The following is a 20,658-nucleotide window of genomic DNA, read 5'->3' as shown; positions in this document are numbered from 1 at the left end:
TAAGAGAATTTATCAACCCAATACAACCAAACACTTTCAACAAACTTCATTTTTAATGGCAAAATGTTAGAAGCATTCCCTTTAAATCAGAAACAAAATAGCACTGCCTCTATTCAACATTTTATTGGAGGTTCCAGCCAGTGCAATAAAAATAAGAAGAAACAAAAGGTAAAAGAATTGAAAAAGGAAAAAAAACCCCAAATGGTCATTATTCAAAGTCATTATTCACAGATGACATGATTATGTACTTAGAAATCACAAAGGTTAAAGACGCAAACATAGAGAATGGACTTGAGGACACGGGGAGGGGGAAGGGTAAGTTGGGACGAAGTGAGAGAGAGGCATGGACATATATACACTACCAAATGTAACATAGATAGCTAGCGGGAAGCAGCCGCATAGCATGGGGAGATCAGCTCGGTGCTTTGTGTCCACCTAGAGAGGTGGGATAGGGAGGGTGGGAGGGAGACACAAGAGGGAGAAGATATGGGGATGTATGTATATGTATAGCTGATTCACTTTGTTATACAGTAGAAACTAACACACCATTGTAAAGCAATTATACTCCAATAAAGATGTTAAAAAAAAAAAAAGAAATCACAAAGGTTCCTACAGACAATTGATTTAAATAAATAAGAGTTTAGCAAGTTGCCTGGTTGCATTTCTAGGCATTAGCAAAATTTTAAAAATAATTTAAAAAATAAACGTAATTTACAATAACAAAAGTATAACAAGGTAGGTAGGAATAAATCTAAAATTAAAAGTGTACAAGACCTTTATGTAGAAAATTATAAAACCTTACTGAAAAAGTTCAAAGACGATTTAAATAAATGTAAGGTTTAGAGTATGTTCATGGATATAAGGGCTCAATATTGGGATGATGTTAGCGCTCTTATATTGATCTACAGATTCAATACAGTTCTGATAAAATTTTCTAAAGGATTTTTCAAGGAAAATTGATGAGTTAACTTCAAATTTCATAAAGAATGTCTAAGAATAACTGAGACACTCCCCCAAAGTAAGAATAAGGTACAGAGATTTCAATAAATGGTCCTGCAACAATTGATTACCAATATGAGAAAAAAAAATTAGATCCCTTCTTCACACTAAGCAGGCAAATCAATTCTAAGTGTATTAAAGACATAAATGTGAAATGCAAAACTTCAATACTTTTAGAAAAGAACATAGGATAATAACTCCATAACCTCGGGCTCAATAATTTCTTAAACAAGACATAGAAAGTGTTAACACAAAGAAAGAAAACTGGTAAATTCAAATACACTAAAACTGAAGGCTTCTGTTTATCAAAAGACTATAAACATTTAAATGCAAGGCACAGGAACTACCCTGGTGGTCTAGTGGTTAAGACTCTGTGCTCCCAGTGCAGGGGGTGTGGGTTCAATCCCTGATTGGGGAACTAGGATCCCTCATGCCGAGCGGCGCAGCCAAAAAAAAGAATTAAAAAAAAATTAAAAAAAAAACATACAAGGCACAAGCTGGAGGAAATAGTTCATGGACTAACAAGCAGAGGATTCATATTCAAAATACATAAAGAACTTTTACGTCAGTGGTGAAAAAAAGAAGCACCAAATTTAAGGTCAGAAAATAGTCATGAACTGGCATTTCATGGAAGACAAAATGTGAAGAACTTGTACACATGTAAAAATTATACTATATTGCAAGAGTTCGTGAAAAGAGAAGTGTCAATTCACATATACTAATAATGTTTTATACCTAATGTATCAGCCAAAATTAGCCTGTCTGATAGCGCCAAACATTGACAAGGAGATAGATAACTGAGAACCCTTAAACACTGCTAGTGGGAGTGAAAATTGATGGAACCCTTTAGAAATCAATTTGACATTCTACTGTAGAGTTAAACAAACACATACTCTATGACCCAGTAACTCAACTCCTAGGTATACATTCTAAAGGAATCCTTGCACATACATGTGAAGAGATATGTTCCAAAATGTTCACAGCAGTATCATGTATAATAAAATAATAAATAAAAACAAACCTTGAAAGAACCTAAATATCCATCAACAGTAAAAAAAATATGGTATATTCACATAGAAGGACGCCACGGATCAGTGAAAATAAATGAGATATAGTTATGTGCATCCGCCTGTTGAATAAAAAATCGAGTTGAATAAAAAAAATCAAGATACCATGTCTATGTAATTCAAAACCAAACAAAATCAAACAATATATTCTTTAAAGATACATACGTATGTGATAAAATTATTTTTAAAAAAGCAAAGAAACGATAATCATAAAATTCAGGATGGTGTTTCTCTCTGAGGGAGAGAAGTGAGGGGGACAAAATTAGGAGCAGCATACAGTATTGAAAATGTTTTATTTCTTTAGTTGGGTGGTGGGCTCATAGGTGTCTGTTTTATTATTTTGCTTTATAACTTGCTTATATATTATATATATTAAATATTACACATTTTTTAGAAATAAAAGAGAAGGTAAAGAAGGTACTCAGAGACTACCACTCCACACAAGGGCTGGTTTCATGACTAAGTTCAACAGACCTTCAAGAAAAGGCTAATTCCTCTGTTGTTTAAACTATTTCGAAGCACGCTAAAGTATGAGAAACTTTTGAATTTACTTTACAAAACTAGCAAAACCCCACCTAGCCCAATAAAAGAGAGCCATGAACCAACAGTACTCATTTTTATAAAAAAAAGACAAATTTCAAAATAAAATATTCACAAATCAAATCCATCAGCAAATTTAATGAATAAATCGCTATGATTAAGAAAGTTAAGTTCCAGGAATGCAAAGAGAACCCAACGTTAAGAAATCTATTAATAGAATTCCTTATCTAAGTAGATTAAAGGAGAATTCCATATCAGCATTTCATGAAGGCAAACAGGGTTTGATAAAATTCAACAACCATTTTCAACAAAAACATAGAAGGGAAATTGTAACTAGATAAAATTTATCTACCTAAAACAATTGGCAGGCATCACACTTAGTGATGAAATATTAGAAGCTTTCCCATTTAAGTCTAGAAGAAGACAAGAATGTTCATTTTCATTGCGCTAATGCAACATCGTATCCTGGGAATCCTAGCAATTGCATTAGATAAGAGGTAGAAACAAGAGGCACCAGGTATCAGAGAAGAAGCAGAACTGTCATTATTTGCAAGTCTTAGGCATATACACACCTACACTCATAGACACACACATCCACATATACACACACCCTTATGGTTGTGAATGTGTAGGAATGGTTCTAGAAGGACAAATGCCAAACTGTTACTGATGGTTTCATCCAGGGAGGGAAGAGGGATAGGGTAGGAAGTGAGGGTAAAGAGGAACTTTAATTGTTTACTCTTTGCATTTCTTTATTGCTTGAACTTGATTCACAATAACAACAGCTTTCATAATTAAAGCAAAAAACAATTAAAAATGTCAAAAGTCGTATGGCTAAACATGGTAGACCCAAGGTTCAAACTCAGGTCTTATATTATCAAGGTAGTTCCCCATAGTTGGTTTTGAAAATTGTATTCATAAGAAGGCGAAAGAAAGGTGGAGCCAACTGAGAACTGTGCACAAAGAATCAGTCACTCAGGGCATAACATTGATCCTTCATTCCTATTTGCCACAAATAACACTCCAGGGACTAATAATGATGGCTAGCTACTTCTAAAGTCTGTCACCACTTACAAAACAACCCTACCTTCACTGTTTCACTTACTTTAACCCTTAGGAAATAATTTCAATAATCTATGACCAAGAAAATGTTCCACAATGGTAATCTAAATGATGTCATAAAAATATAATCTTAAGACTGTAGATATAGAATTTCTGGAACTTCCAAAGGCACAGAAGAAAACTCCAACCCTCGGGATCCAGGTGACTGACAAACCTTCTCCTGACACATCCCTCACAATATGATTGTGTAATCTGAACTGCTTCCAGAGTATGCCATGTTCTTTCTCATTTCTGGGTCTCTACATATCTTTTCCCTCTGCCTGGAACGTGCTCCCTCCCTATTTTTCCCCTTAAGTTGCCTACCCATCTGTGCAGAGGAGTTAACATAGCAGACCTGACTACTCTCCTTTAAAAATACCTGCTTATGGGGCTTCCCTGGTGGCGCAGCGGTTAAGAATCTGCCTGCCAATGCAGGGGACATGGGCTCGAGCCCTGGTCCGGGAAGATGCCACATGCCGCGGAGCAACTAAGCCCGTGCACCACAACTACTGAGCCCAGGTGCCACAACTACTGAAGCCCACGCGCCTAGAGCCCGTGCTCCGCAACAAGAGAAACCACCACAATGAGAAGCCCACGCACCGCGTCGAAGAGTAGCCCCTGCTCGCTGCAACTAGAGAAAGCCCGCGCGCGGCAACGAAGACCCAACACAGCCAAAAAAAACACCTGCTTATGAGGTTGGCCATTGGCTGGTGTCTGGGAACTTGGATTTTGGGAGGGTGCTCACCATTCCCAGAACTGGTAAGAGGGGCTCACTTGCATGTACTGTATGAACAATTCGGTTTATGCTGAATAGCTGTTTCCCTTCGGGAGTCTGCAATGTTGGTACATGGCAGGCAGAGAGTGCCTGCGTGGCCAGCCCCCAACAAAAACCTGAGGTGCTGAGTGTCTACAAGCTTCCCTGGTTGGCAATACTTCACACGTGTTGTCATAACACATTGCTGGGGGAATGAAGTGGGCCCTGTGTGACTCTACTTCATTGGAACTTTCGTCTGGTTCCCCCGCCAGCTTCACCCCATGCACCTTCTTCTTTGTTGGTTTTCTTGTATCCTGTCACTGTGATAATTTACAGCTGTAAGTGCAAGTATATGCTGATTTATAGAATCACTGTGAATCACTGAACCTGGGGGTTGTCTTGAAGAGCCCCAATGCAAAACACTGAGTTTTTCAAATTGACATTGTCTGTGGAATCTTTCTTCACTTTCTTAGGCAGATTTCACTGCTTCTTTGCCCCTGCTCTTGCAATTAAAGAGAGCTTCTTATTGCATAATCATTAATTGTTTGCACTCTGTGACCCCCCCCCCTTTTTTTTTTTTTGCGGTACGCGGGCCTCTCACTGCTGTGGCCTCTCCCGTTGCGGAGCACAGGCTCCGGATGCGCAGGCTCAGCGGCCATGGCTCACGGGCCCAGCCGCTCCGCGGCATGTGGGATCCCCCCCGGACCGGGGCACGAACCCGTGTCCCCTGCATCGGCAGGCGGACTCTCATCCACTGCGCCACCAGGGAAGCCCTATTATCACATTTTAAAAATCTTTTTTTTTAAATTGAGGTATAGTTGATTTACAATATTATATAAATTTCAGGTGTACAACACAGTAGTTCACAATTTTTTAAGGTTATACCCCATTTATAGTTATAGGCTACATTCCCTGTGCTCCACAATATATCCCTATAGCTTATTTATTTAGGCATAGTAGTTGGAACCTCTTAATCCTATGCCTCTATCTTGCCCCTCTCCGTTCTTTCTCCCCACTGGTAACCACTAGTCTGTCCTCCATATCTGTGAGTCTGTTGGTTGGTGGTAATCCTTCCAACCACCCTTAAAATAGCTACTGTTGTTATCCTCATTGTAAAATGACAAAACAGGGGTTTTAAGTAGGTGTTAACTGAATGAATGCGCCATGTAAAGAACATCATTTTAGCCCTCAAGGAATCACTTCATTGAGCTGAACTTGTGTCAAGCCTATTAAGTCATAAACACTTCACCTTGACACCTGCTATGAGCAATTGTTGAGGATGTTATCTATTATATCACATATTTTATTACTAAGTGATTTATTATTACATCAAGCATATTATTATTTTTTAACTGATAAGACATGCTCACTGCACACAATTCAAAAGGTACCAAAGGTATATAGTAAATCAAGTCTCACCGGCTCTCCTTCCCCAGCCACTCTATTTTCCCCCTCATTTTCTCATATATCCTTCCAGAGAGAGGATGGACAAATATGTTAACACATTTCACAAAAATCGTAGCATTTTATACACGTTGTTCTATTCTTACCTAACTACATATCCTGGTGGTCATTTCGTATCAGTGCGTGTAGAGCTACCCCATTCTTTCTGAACACCTTGGTGATGATTGTCAACCAAGGACAGAACAACCCAGTATGGGGTCGGTGCACGGGTTTGAAAACAAACAGAGAAGGGCTATTCCTTCTTTCATTTTCTGGCTGCAGGAGCATTAAACTAAGAGGTTTAATGCTAGGTCCACTCTAGGTCCCTAGAATGCCCTTGCCCTCGTCACAATAGGACAGCATTGGTGTCCACTTGCACAGGCTGTGTGCATCCCCTGAAAGAATGTAAAGGACTGAGAGTCAGGCTGGACTTTGGGTGCATCTGTCCCCCACTGACGGGCATTTAGGTTGTTGTAACAGCTACACAGTGGAAAATGGTTTACAGGGCATTTTGCACATTCAGAGTAGATCTATTTGATAAAGTATTAGAAATGGAAAAGCTGCGTCAAAGAGATACTTCTTAGTTTTAATGAAATAAGTTGAGATATTATTCACATGCCATCAAATTTGCTCTTTTAAAAGGTACGATTCAGTACAATCACAAGATTGTGCAACCGTTACCACTAACTCGGAAACATTTTCATCACCACAAAAGATAGCCCGTATCTGTTAGCAGCTGAGAGATTTATTTTTAATTTTGATACGTTTTGCCAAATTGCTTCATCAAAATTAAAATAAACGTCTTTTTGGCTCACTTCTAGGAATCTGTCTCACCACAGTGTACCAACTATACAGGTTTCCAGTTGCCTCTGCCACCCCCTCTGCACATATAACTGTATCGCATTGGTCTTATCTGAGAAGGTAAGTCCAAGTTCAGGAAATGTACACACACATCCCCACACACCATTCACTTGCATCCTGCAAAGAAACTGGATCCTGGCATGCTTCCCACACTGAAAAATGCACCCAAGGTCCAGCCTGATTCACGGTCCTTTACATTCTTTCAAGGGATGCACACAGTCTGTACAAGTGAACACCAATGCTGTCCTATTGTGACAACGGCAAAAGCATTCTAGGGGCCTCAGCGTTCTTAGTTTAATGCTCCTGCAACCAGAAAATGAAAGAGGGAACAGTCGTTCTCTGTGTTTGTTCTCCAACCCATGCACCGACCCCATACTGGGTTGTTCTGTCCGTGGTTGACAGTCACCAACGCAACAGTGCCAGCAACAGGACGCTAAATAAGACTTGCTTTGAATCTCACCCCTTCTTCCCACCACCTGTCAGCCCCTGGTTATCTGGAAGGACCTCACACCCTAGAAAACCGAGTCTGTGAGCTCCTGGTCAGAGTTTGCTGCTTGGCGTCCATCCACACTGAGAACACAGCCAGTCAAACACCACGAGGTGTATGACACTCTCTTCCCCTTCCTTCTTTTTCCTCATGTGTTTTCATAGACATCTAAAGGGAAGGTAATTAAAACCTGCAAGAAAACCGTCTGGCCGAGAAAATGAAAATCTGGGTGACACCACATGTTTACGGGTGCGTTTTGTAAGTAACCTGGTTATAAAAAAAGAGGCTCTTATAAAGAAATGCCACATTCTCCAAAGCTCCATATAAACGACATTCTTTTTAAGGAGGGAAGGGGAGCAGTTCATACTCATGTTCTTCCTCATCGTTTCATTTCCAACAAGGGGAAAGGAATCTTAATTGTACAGTTTTCTAGGAGCAGAGTAGTTATGGAGCCAAGGCTTTGCAGCGGCGCGCACACACACACACACACACACACACAGAAGGAAGGTAAACTAGAAAGAAAAGAGGAAAAGGCACAGGAGGGTCTTTATTTAGCATAGCAGGGTAGAACAAAGGAAGAGACAGCAGGCATTCATCACCTCTGATTGGCTTTTCTGAGTATTAAGCACGCGCGCGTGCACACACACACACACACACACACACACACACTTTAATTCAAAAGACAGAAGTTCTGCCTTCCTCTCCTGAGTGCTAAGTGCCGCCTGAACAGTCAAGATTTGGATGAGCCCGTGTAATCCCCTTGAAGTTTTCATCTGCTGTGCTGACTGTAAAGTGAAACAGAGCCACTGGCCTCACCGCATGTGACACAAGGCTTGAAGCACACGCATTGCGGAGTGGCCTTCCCTGGGAGCCAGCTGTGTGCAGGTAACTGGAGCCTGCCCTTGGCCCCGCTGTTAATAAGAGTAATTGGCACGCCACTGAGGGGCTGTTGGAGCGCTGTGATTTGCTCTGTATGGGGGTCTCCCCAGACCATATGCGTATGCAGCGGTGATAGAAATATTTTCCATATGAGCTCTCCTCTCACATGCTTAAGTGCTCCAGGCTGAGTCAGGCCGGCCCATTTGTCATTTACTCCACTAAAAAATCAACAGGGAAGTTGCGAACTTCAACTGCAACTAGAGGGTAAGGGTCTGCTTTCTGCCTCCGCATCACTAACCCATTCAGTTCCTCCAGCTCCCATTCAAGACCCCGCCTCCCCCCACCCAACAGGCCCAGAAAATATCTGCAGAGCAGAAGACATGGGTAACTAATAGGCTAAAAGCCCAGAACAAATGACCCATTGCTGCACGCCTCTGTACCATGTCTGCTTTGAACAGAGTAAAGAGCCTGCTGCAACCATAGCTTGCCTTGCAGCCCGGATTTGGGAGCAGCTCAGTCCCACTCCTCTTAGAAAAGGGAAAGTCATTACAGGAGGCTTTCAGAGCCTGCTCCATCCCCACAATGCTAACAAAAGGCAGAGCTGTGAAGTGGCCCAGTGGCCTTTCTAGGAGATACACTTTTCACTTGGCTTTTCAAAGAGGAAGATAGATTCAGGCAAAAGGCTGTCCTTTCATTACTCAGCCATCAGTCTCCAAGACTCTTCATCAGAATAAGGAGTAAAAGCAGTGGAAGAGGTAAATTTGTTGCAGGCTTATTTGCAGGTGAGGGTGGATACACCTACATGCTTCCCTCTCCAGCCCATATGATCATCCCTTCCAATCGCTGTGTCAAAGACTGGCTCCTACAGGCATTTATGATGTTCAAAAATGTATCCAGCAAACATATGAGCTAAACCAATAAGAATAAATCATCTTCATGGGTCTTAAACATGCCTCCCTTCTATGGTAGATCAGTAGACCTGGGACACTCTGAGCCCTGTTATGTATCACTACCCTTCTTCAAACCTATGATACAAAGTTAAACACAGTTTTTTTCCCAAGCACATCAAAGCAAAAAAGGAGGAAAATGTAATGCAAAAGCAGCAAAGAAAAGCAATTCCTCTAGTATGCACCCTCTAGCATGCATATGCAATACTGGAGAAAAATTCGCAACAGGTAATAGTCTCTACTGGAATCTGACATGTACATTTTTTTTTTTTTTTGCAACAGCAGAACTAGAAACGTACATGCTCCAGGCATCTGTCACCAAGACCATGCCAATGCCCTGGTGCGGCAGCTGTACCAGAAGAAGATTTTAGAAATTATAGGATTTTTCAAGAAGAAAAGAAGTCTTCCTGTAAGAAAAGGCAAGGCAAGCCTAAAAAAGCAAAATCAAGCATGACTCTTTACACACCATAAAAACCCCTTCCTTGATCCCTCTTGGTAGATAGAAGAGGAAATATAATGCTGACAAAAATACAACTTCTGACAAGATATTTTATTTGGCTTACCTCTCCCCCAGGTCTTGCTAACACTGCTGTTTGAACGTGGAGCAATGTTAATATCAGGTAGCTGACAAACATTATTACCCAACGTTAGAACTACCCTAGAGGAGAAGTCCGTCTGCCAAGTGCTAACAGCTAGCAGATGCACTTGTGTCTCGGGATTCCAGCCCCGGAGTTCCGCTAGGCACAGCGCTGCTTCCCTCGGCTCTCCCTCACTGTACTACCCGGAGCTCCGAGCTCAGCCTCTGCTCGGAAGAAAACTGGTAAGCTGATCTCTTCATGTAATAACTTCTCCCAGCTGGGGGAGGGGACAGGAGCCAGCTGGGAGCTGGGGGGCTGCCTTTAACCGAAAGCAGAAAGGGGAGGGACAGAAATGATCAATGTGGAGTTCCGCATCTGGTCTCATTCATGAAAAGGGCTCCAAGGTAAGCACTCCACAGGCAGGCAGACGGCCCCTGCTTCATCAACTGAGGCAGGCAGGAGGCAGTGAACTGAAGCAGGATAAGCCCTAGGCTGGGAGCTGGAACAACTGGGGCCTTCCTAGTCCAGGATCTGCTACTGACAAGCTGTGTGTGCCTGGATAAGTTGCTAACCCTCTCTGCTCCTCGGCTGGTTTTCTCAGTGGTACAGTCAAGGGTTGGGTCGATGACCTCCGAGTTCCCTTTTAGTTCTGATTTGATGGCAGCAGAAATCTAGGCAGTCACAGGCTGTGCTATCAAGGGCAGCCTCGAAGAGGAAAGAAGTCCCACTATGCGTTTGACTGCTATGTGTTTACGTGCCGATCACCAGGACATGAATAGATGGGAAGTGAGGAAGCCACTATAACCCCCTCCTGCCGCCTCACTGGGTCTCTGTGTCTAACCAAGAGCTTGAGGAATTATTGCAGATGATATAAAAATAAATGGTAAGGTGGGAACAAGTGAAACCCAGGTATTAGATGACACTGGCAGAGTGCATGAAAGCAGGATGGTTTTAGAGCCATACCTCTGGGCAGAATCACATTGACCATCAAAGTGGGGCTTATGGACAGAGGGAGCACAGGAGCAGGCTGGGGAGCAGGTCATGCTAAAGCTTACAGTGAGCCTCAGCCGTTCCACAAGTCAAATGGGGAAAGGCCATCTGCGGGGTTTTGATGATTATCAGTGAGGTCACCTAGGCACAAAACTTGGCATAGTTCCGGATACACAGTAAGTGCTAAAGACATCGGCTTTCTCTTTGATCTGAATAAGTATTGGCACTCAGTGCCAGAAAGTAAATTAATAGACACTTGAAAAACCTCAGGTAGTGGGCACCTTCTTGCATTAATGAGGAAACTTTAAACGAAACTGCAGTTTGTAGCCACTTCAGAACGTTTATTATCACCAGTCATGTGACAATTTACTAGTGGGGAGTTTTTTTGGCAGTTGGGTGAAGGGACTTTCAATCCCTTTTTCCAGGGCTGTAAGAGACAGAAGGTAATGGTGAAGATAATATCTCGTTAGAGAAAGGAAGGAATGAACTTCTTCTCTTCCCCTTCCTCCTCTGCTTTCTCTTTCTTATTCATTACTATTATTGCTTAGCATGGGGTCTGTTACGCTAGGTGACTGAAGGGGCACTGTCATCTACTCAATAACCTCACCAGAAACGCAGGAATTGTCTAAGAAAACCAAACTTCTTGAAAGACCAGGGGTCTTGTCTAGTCCGGGGGTTGGGGAGCTTTCTGTAAAGGGCCAGATAATGAATATTTGCAGCTTTGCAGATCACATGCGTTCTGTGGCAGCTACTCAGCTCTGCTGGGGTAGCACAAGAGCAACCGAAGGCAATACATACGGGAAGGGGTGGGCTGTGTTCCGGGACAACTTTATTTACAGAAACAGGTAGCGGGCCAGATTTGGCCAGAGTTTGCCAATGTCTGGTCCACACGCCTCCCCATCGTCCTTCAATCCACTGCAATCTGATTTTTAACACCTTTTCTCCACTGCAAGGGCTCTGGAAATAACAGCAATGGCCTCCATGGCACAGACTGCAAAGGATAATTCTTCAGAGCTTATCTTATTTGGTTTCTTTGCAGCATTAACCACGGCCTTCTATTTTTTTTTTTTTAATATTGTGGTAAAATACACACAGCATAAAATGTTACCACTTTAACCATTTTTAAGTGTATAATTCAGAGGCATTTTAGTATATTCACAATGTTGTACCACCATCACCACTATCCATTTCCAGAACTTTTTCATCATCCCAAACAGAAACTCTGTATTCATTAAATAATAACTCCTCGATTCTCCCTCCTCCCGACTCCGGGTAACCTTTATTCACCTTTCTGTCTTTATGAAGTGGCCTGCTCTCGGCTGCTCAACTAAGTGGAATCACATATTTGTCCTTTCGTATCTGACATTTTACTTAGCGTGATATTTTCAAGTTTCATCCGTGTTGTAGGATGCATCAGAACTTCATTCCTTTTTAAGGTTGAATAATATTCCACTGTATAGATCAGGGGTCCCCAACCCCCAGTTAGGAACCGGGCCGCCCAGCAGGAGATGAGCAGTGGGCTAGCGAGCGAAGCTTAATCTGCCGCTCCCCATCGCACCAGGGAAGCCCCTGGGTGTTATCTTGAGTTCTCGTACTTCCTTACCAAACCATCACCAGATCTGATTGAGTTTCCTTCTAGAGCTCTCTCCAATCTGTCCATTGCCCCAGATTCCTGATGCCTCTGCCCCCATTTGGGCCTCCACTATCCCTTCCTGACTTTTTGTAACAAGACCTTGTAACCTCCCTACTCTAGTCTTTCCCCTTCCAAACTTCTTCCCCACTGCAATCACTGGGATTCTTCTAAAATGTGAATCTAATCATGTCACTCCCCTGATTCTTTTTTTTTAAACTTTTATTTTGAAATAATTTTATATTTATAGAACGTTTGCAAAGATAGCACAGAGTATCATGGTATATCTTCACCCAGCTCCTTCCAATGTTAACATCTTAAATGGCTATGGTACCTTTACGAAAACTAAGACATTCACACTGGTACAATGATATTAACTAAAATAAAGACTTCAGTCATATTTCCCCAGTTTTCCCCCAATGTCCTTTGAACGTTCCAGGAGTCCATCCCAGGATTCCACATCTCTTTGGTCTTTTCTGGTATGTGACAGTTTCTCAGTCTTTGTTTTTTATGACCTTGACACTTTTGAAGAATATTGATTAGCTTTTTTGTAGAATGTCCCTCAATTTGGGTTTATCTGATGTTTTCTCATAATTAGACCTGGTTATGGGTTTTGAGGAAGTATACCACAGAGGTGAAGTACCCTCCTCATCACATTTGTCAAGGGCAACCCTATATCAACATTCCTGGTGATGTTGACCTTGATCACTTGGTTGAGGTGGTGTCTGCCAGGTTTGTCCACTGTAAAGTTAGTATTTTTCCTTTTCCATACCTTATTCATTAGAAGTGAGTGAGCAAGTCCAGTGGAATTAAGCTCAACTTCCTGGAGAGGGAGTATCAAAGAATATTTGGACATATGTTAAAACCATCACAATAATTAATACATATTTTGGGGGAAATACTTTGAGGCTATGCAAGTATTCTGTTTCTCAAAGTTTCATCCACTAATTTGAATATTCATAGGTAGATCTTGCCTGCAGCAGTTATTACTGTAGTCCTCTAAATGGCTATTTTCTGTTTCCCATCTACATCTATTAATCAGAATTCATCCGTATGGAAGATTGCTCCCTCCTGCCCCATTTATTTATTAATTCAATCATCTATTAATTCTTCCCTGCTTCTGAAAACCTTTTGATTGCTCTCCATTATGGATGAAGTCCAAACTCCTAATAACTCCTGGCGAGGCTGTTTATAATCTGGTCTCTTCCTGCCCTTCCAGCTTCCTCATCCTCTTTTCTGTTCACACACACTCCACTGTCCAGATGTCTTGAGCCACAAGAAATTATCCCTAAATGCCATGTGTCCTTGTGCCCCGTGCCTTCCTTCATGACAGTCTCTCTAGAATATCATTCCCTCAACCTCAGTGGGTTAGTACCTGTGGCCCTCTGCCTCTGAAAATCCAGCTCAAATAAGCACCGAATACTGGAAACCACCTACAAGCCCATCGATAAGGACTAAATGAAAAATAGGATACTCGGCAGCAGGAAAGAGATTGAGCTTGTGTCCCATATAATGAAACATCTTCAAGATTTACTCAGTGAAAAAAAGTAGGATGCACAACTGTGTAATTATTATCCTATTATTTGTGAATATGTGTTTATAATTGCTGGTAGACATAATAACTATCTGCAGAAGAACACACCTGAGGCTGCCCACAGTGCCTGCTTCTAGGGAGGGGAACTCAGTAGCTTCAGGGCAGAAATGGGGTTGAAACTTATGACTATGTAGCCACTTAGTCACGTGTGGTTATTGAGCCCTTGAAATGTGGCTTTTCCAAATTGTGATGTGTTATAAATGTAAACTATACTTTGTCCAGTGGGAAGACCTGGTATGAAAAAAGAATGTAAGATATCTCACACTAATATGTTTTTTTGCTGATTAGATGTTGGAATGATAATTTCATATATGTTGGTTTAAATAAAGTATGGTATTACACAACTTATTTTGTTTTGCTTTTTAAAATGCAGCTACTAGAAAAATTTTAAATCACGTATTTCTATGGGGCGGCACTTCTATATCCCTTTCATATTAACTGAATTGTCAAACATGCGAGTGTATTGCTATTCCAAAAGTAAATAAAAATGAGGTAATAATAACAGTTAATAATAGAAATAAATAAATACATACACAAACCCCCTCCATCAATGATTCACTTAAATGTCACCCTTCCTGGGCGTTATGCCTTGACGGGCTCCCCACCAAGCTGAGGGCAGTGCCCTGGGCCTTTGTCCCCAGGCATCCTCTGATTTCCTCCACTGCAATATTTATTGTAATTGTTAGCTAATGTATCTGCCTTCATCAGTCGAGAGTGAGGCCTTGATGACAGGAGATGTATCTTTCTGTGTTCCCATGGCTCCACACGTTGCCTCATTCAGTGTGCATTGAATTAGGGAATGAATGCAAGAAAGTGTCCTATAGGAAACTCTCGTCTGCTTGTGATGGGAGGAGAGGTCTTCTAATGGCACATTTTAGATACTACGAAGTAAAAAATGAAAAGGAGAAATTTCCAGAAACTGAATCCCTCCAGGAAATGGAGACAATTTCCAACCTAACTTTTGTGTGACCTAGATAGAGAAAATATAAGTGAGTGGGAGAAATATGAGTAACAAAAAACAGGGAAAACATGCAAATAGCACCTGTAAGGCCATTTTATTTCCTGCAAAGAATGTCCATCCCTTTATGAAGGAAGAAGTAAGATGCCACTTTCTCCACAGAGGTATATACTATACGGCTAAACAGGTCAAACTACTTTGATTTCCTTAAATATGCTTACATTGTATGGACTAGGTGGAAACAAAATCTTTGTCAAGAAGTTGGCTATTGGTCCGGGAGCAGATGTTAGTAATTAACTCTCGCTTTGTGTGGACCATGGAGCCATTAAATAGCCAAGGAAGTGGGAATGCGGAAAGCAAAGGGGAGTTCTCAGCTCTATTCCCCTTAAACATAAGGAAAATCATGAGAAGCTCCCCAGCAAAGGGAGTCACAGGTCCTTCCCTTTCTCTAGTTTCTGCTTATGAGGGGCCAAAGCCCGACTCTTGTAACCAGTAGGGCACCTGTGCTATTGGGCTGAGCGCCTTGCAGGGTCCCTGAAAGGAGGGCTATGCTTCTTGGCTCGCCTTTGAATTTGAGGCAGGAGCAGGGCCAGAGACACGGTCAGGGAGATGCTTACACAAAGTACAGGGGGTAGGCTCATCCTAAGTCTGAGAGGACACCAGGGAATGAATGCAGACATCAAGACCATTCTCATGTTGACCACATTCTTCATTTCAATTATTTACCCTAAGGCAGAGGTTCTCAAATTGTGGTCCCTGGACCAGCAGCATCACCATCATCAGGAAACTTGCTAGAGATGTAAATACTTGGGCCCCACTCCAGACCTACTGACTCAGAGACTCTGGGGGTGGGGCTCAAGGATGTGTGTTGCTCTACCCAACAGTTCGCTGTCTAGTAACCTGAATTCAAGTTGTATAACTTGAAAGTATTATTTTATTAAAAACATATTTTCTTAGAAAATGTGACTGTCAGATACTAAAACATAGCATAAAGCTACAATAATGAAAACAGTGGCAAATACTACCAGTGTAAGAATAGACATTATTTACAGAACTAAACATGGAAAAGGATTTAGGGTGCAAGCAATGAATCACTACAGATCTGCAAGGAAAGGATGGAAAAGTGTTAGGAAAATGGCTATTTGGGAAGTAAATAGTTATTCCATAAATTATACCATATGCTAAAAATAAACTGCAGGTAGATCGACGATTTTAATGCAAACAACAGAAGTTTGAAAGCAGTAAAAAAAAAAAAAAAGGTCAATATTTCTGTATTCCTGGAGTGGGGGAGGACTTTTAAGCATAGTTCTAACAAAGGCAGGAATCATAGAAGAAAGATTTATATGTACTTTTAAGATTTCGTAAATCAAAAATGTACATACCATTAACATAATTTAAAGTCAAATACACAGTAGAAAATGTATTTCACTAGTAAATAACTTAAAATATCAGTACTTATCATGTGCTGGGACTTGGAGAGACAGGGATCAGCAAAAGCAGACTCAATTCCTATCTTTGTGGAGCTTGCTGTCTGGTGCAGGAGGCCAACATTAATGAAACCCAATAAGTAAATTAAAAATTGCAACGTGAAAAGGGCTGCAAAGAAAAGATATGTGGTGATATAAGAGGCTTGTCCTCATTAGGGAGATTGGCTTGTGACAGGAGCAACAATGGCTTTCACAAGGACCTGAGAGGAAGCAGGTGTGGATGCAGAGAGAGTGGGCGAGTGGGAGCACAGCATCAGATTAGGCTGAAGACTAAGGGAGGAGCCACGATAAAGAGTTCCATCCTTTTTTTAATGAGAATCTGTTTTAAAAGCAGAGGCAGCAGTTACATGACTAGAATTGCATTTTGCAAAGGTTACTCTGTTTATAGAGAAAGGGCTGAAGAGAGGCAACAGTGGAGGCTGGGAGACCAGTGAGAAGATTCTGGCTGGAGTCCAGCTGAAAGGGATAAGAGCTTAAACCAGGATGGTGAAAAGAAGTGACCAATTTCAAAGGTAATTTACAACATCTATAAAGGAAAAGGGTTTGTGTCCATAATATATTTTTAAAAACCCATAAATCAGATAATGTCTATTTTAATAGGGAAAGGCTAAAAGCAATGTCCAATAGCGAAGTTGCTAAATAAAGTAAGGTATATCCAAAAAGTGAAATCCCATCCAATCATTTAAAGTAACTATGTCATATATTTATTGATATGGGTACATTTTGATATTATATTGTTTGAAGACAAAAGTAGGCCACTTAAATGGAAGAAGAGTCTTCTCAACAAATAGTGCTGGGATAACTGGATGTCCACAGGCAGAAGATTGAAGCTGGACCTCTACCACACACCACACACAAAAATTAACCCAAGATGGATTACAGTCTATGACAGGCAGAATAATAGTCCCTCAAAGATGTCCATGTTCTAATCTTCAGAATCTTCGAATACGTTGCATTACACGGCAGAGGGTAATTAAGATAACAAATGGAATTAAGGTGGCTAATCAGATTACTTTGAAATAGGAATAGTATCTTGACTATCCAGGTGGGCCCAGTGTAATCATAAAGTTCCTTAAATGTGGAAAAGTGAGGCAGAAGAGGAAATCAAGAGTACAGTTGTCCTTCCCTCGGTATTCTGGGAGGACTGGTTCCAGAACCCCGTGGATACCAAAATCTGTGGATGCACAAGTCCCTCATATAAAATGGCATAGTATTTGCATATAACCTATGCACATCCTCCTGTATACTTTAAATCATCTCTAGATTACTTACAACACCTAATACAATGTAAATGCTATGTAAATAGTTACTGGCATGTGGCAAATTCCAGTTTTGCTTTTTTGGAACCTTCTGGAATTTTTTTTCCCAAATATTTTCTATCTTCAGTTGGTTGAATTCACAGATGCAGAACCAATGGATACTGAGGGCTGACTGTAATTTGGTGTGAGAAGAACTCAACTTGCCATTGCTGGCTTTGAAGATAAAAGGGAGCCATGAGCCAATGAATGTGGACAGTCTCTAGAAGGTGGAAAAGGGAACAAAATAGGAATTCTTCTCTAGCACCTCCACAAGGAATGCAGCCTGCTAACACCTTGATTTTAGCCTAGTGAGACCCATTTCAGACTTCTGACCTCCAGAACTGTATGAAAATCAATTTGCGTTATTTTGAGCTCCTGTTTGTGTTAGTTTACAGCAGCCATAGACACTAATATATAGATCTAAATGTAAGAGCTAAAACTGTAAAACTCCTAGAAGAAACATAGGAGCAACTTCATGACCTTGGGTTAGGTGACAGTTTCTTAGATAAGACACCAAAAACACAAGTGACAAAGGAGGAAATAAGTGAGACTTCATTGAAATTGAAGACTTTTGTGCTGCTCACGATAAACACAAACCACAGGTTGGGTGAAAATATTTACAAATCATATATCTGATACGGGACTTATATCCAGAATATATAAAATATTCCTAAACTTAATAACAAAAAAACCCACAACCCAATTATAAAGTAGGCAAAGAACTTGAACAGACATTTTCCCCCCCAAAATATACAAATGCCCAATAAGCACATGAAAAGATGGTCAACATCATTAGTCATCAGGGAAATGCAAATCAAAACTACAATAAGACACCACTTCTTACCGGCTAGTCAGAAATACAGGTAATAACAAATGTCGGTGAGGATGTGGAAAAATCAAAACCCTCACACACTACTGGAGGTAAATGTAAAATGGCGCAGCTGCTTTGGAAAACAATCTGGCAGCTGCACTATAAAGTTAAATGTAGAATTACCACATGATCCAGCAATTCCAATCCTAGTTATACACCTAAGAGAAGTGAAAACATATGTCCACACAATGCTTTCATTGGATCGATGCTCACAGCAGCATTATTCATAATAGCCAAAGTGTGGAAACAACTCAAATGTTTATCACCTGATGAATGAATAAAAATACCCAAACAATATCATAGTATTTGGCAATAAAGGGAGGAAATGCTAATACATGCTACAACATGATGGCCCTCGAAAATATTATGTTAAGTAAAAGAACCCAGTCACAAAAGTCCACTTATTAACTGATTCCATTAATATAAGATGTGTAGGATAGGCAAATTTATAGAGACAGAAAGTATATTAGTAGTTTCTTAGGCCTGAGGAGGGTGAGAAGAAATGGGTAGTATTTCTTTTTGGGGTGATGAAACTTTCTAAAAACTAGATTGTGGTGATGGTTGTATGACTCTGAATATACTAAAAATATGGCATTATACACTTTAAATGAGTGACTAGTATATGTGCATTACTGTTAATAAAGCTGTTTTTAAAAAGTAGACCATAATATGGCATCCTTAATTCTGTTTGGGGCAAACATAAAAGATGAATCACATTCTTGTTTTAAAAATTTTAGTTATTTTTTCCTACAATGAGCAGCAGAGGAATAAATGTAGTAAGAAAAACAAAATTATCTTCATTTAGAAAAAAAATGGTGGCTATAACAATAAAAATGGGAAAGACCATGAAATAGTAAACTCACAAATGAAGATATACAAACGCAATACGAAAATGGAAGATGAAAAGCAATTGAACATCAGGGGTGACCAAAGAATTACGAAACCAAATAACATCATACCACGTTCACCTGATACACTGGAAAAGAGTTTCTGTGAATGGTAATACCCACTATTGGCAAGAGTTCAGAAAAGCGGGTAGTCCGACATAAGGCTGGTGAGAATGTAACTCAGAACAGGTGCTTTAAGGGCTGGGTTTCTCAAACTTTTGATGTGTACACAGAAGAGCAACCAAAGTTACTTCTTACCCTCCACCAGCTTTCCACCTTCAATCCCCAATCTTATTTCACATTTTACCTCTCTTTCCTCTCTCCTTCCTCCCGACATAAAAGCTGAAAGTGCAGCAAGGCCATACCTAGGCAGGGAGTTCTGACTTCTGTTAACCTCAACCTGCTGGAACCAGCAACAATCTTGGCGTTGAAGGTAATGGACCCCCAAGCCGTTGAAACAGCCCTCTGAAGGCTGGTAATCGGCTCTGCCTGGGGTATCTCCCCCAGCTTGGATATAGAGCTTGTTCATTTTTTAGTAATAATTTCTACCGGGGTGTTTTATTTTCTTCTTCCCATAAAAAGGATTTGACGAAGGTAACTTCAAGGCTGTAGCTACCAGTAAAAAGTAGTAAGAAGAAGCCAATATAAATTGTAAAAGTAGATACCGTAACGAAAACCACTGCTATTTAGCACCAACTGATGTTGAGGTAAGCAGCCAGAGAGTTTACAAGTCTCTGAGGGTGTAACTCGTGTTCTTAAGCATAATTCCAAAGCAAAATCCAATAAACCAAATCATTAAGAAAGAGGTCAAGGTTTCAACAGTTACTGTGTGCGTTATTTAACGTTTATTGTGCCAGGCATTAGGCGGGGAGGGAGACATGAGCCGCATTTAATCCTCAAATCCCATGGATTAAGTATCCCTCATTTTACGGTTGATGAAGCTGAAGACTGGGAAAGGTACAATTATTTTCAGTATAGTTTGTTTAAGAAAACATACAAGTATAGAGAATACCTGAGAAATGTCTTTAGTTTTCTAATTTCTGAATTTCTAATAATCACTTCTATTTCTCCTGTTTTACTGAGCTCTCCCTTGTCAGCCCAGCACCTGGCATCAGGAATGTTTAATCTAATTTAAAACACAATAAAAGTAGTTAATCACTAACCCTGGCTTTCAGCGGAAACTGTTAGGCAAAAAAAAAATCAAATGGACTTCTTGCTGACAGAGAACCCTGTGCCATACTTCTTATGATCAATATACACAGCATATTTTTGAATAGATAGACCACA

The 20,658-nt window shown here is 40.7% G+C and overlaps 1 protein-coding gene across 4 annotated transcripts in view; it reads right to left on the bottom strand.

Moving 5' to 3' along the window:
* THSD4 (thrombospondin type 1 domain containing 4) overlaps positions 1-20,658 on the bottom strand; it is a 571,466-nt gene that overhangs the window by 193,437 nt on the left and 357,371 nt on the right. Inside the window, exon 1 of one of the 4 annotated variants that reach the window (XM_067752223.1) lies at positions 9,642-9,728. The exons of the other annotated variants lie outside the window; for them this stretch is intronic. Within the exon in view, the coding sequence (XP_067608324.1) occupies positions 9,642-9,713 (72 nt within the window). The 5' untranslated portion in view covers positions 9,714-9,728. Of the gene's footprint in view, positions 1-9,641; positions 9,729-20,658 lie in introns of those variants that run through there. 4 annotated transcript variants of the gene reach the window in all.

The sequence above is a fragment of the Pseudorca crassidens genome, chromosome 1 (genome assembly GCF_039906515.1).
Source record: "Pseudorca crassidens isolate mPseCra1 chromosome 1, mPseCra1.hap1, whole genome shotgun sequence".
Classification (NCBI taxonomy): domain Eukaryota; kingdom Metazoa; phylum Chordata; class Mammalia; order Artiodactyla; family Delphinidae; genus Pseudorca; species Pseudorca crassidens.
The sequence above is the reverse complement of the archived record's forward strand: the minus strand, read 5'-3'. Positions and strand labels throughout refer to the sequence as shown.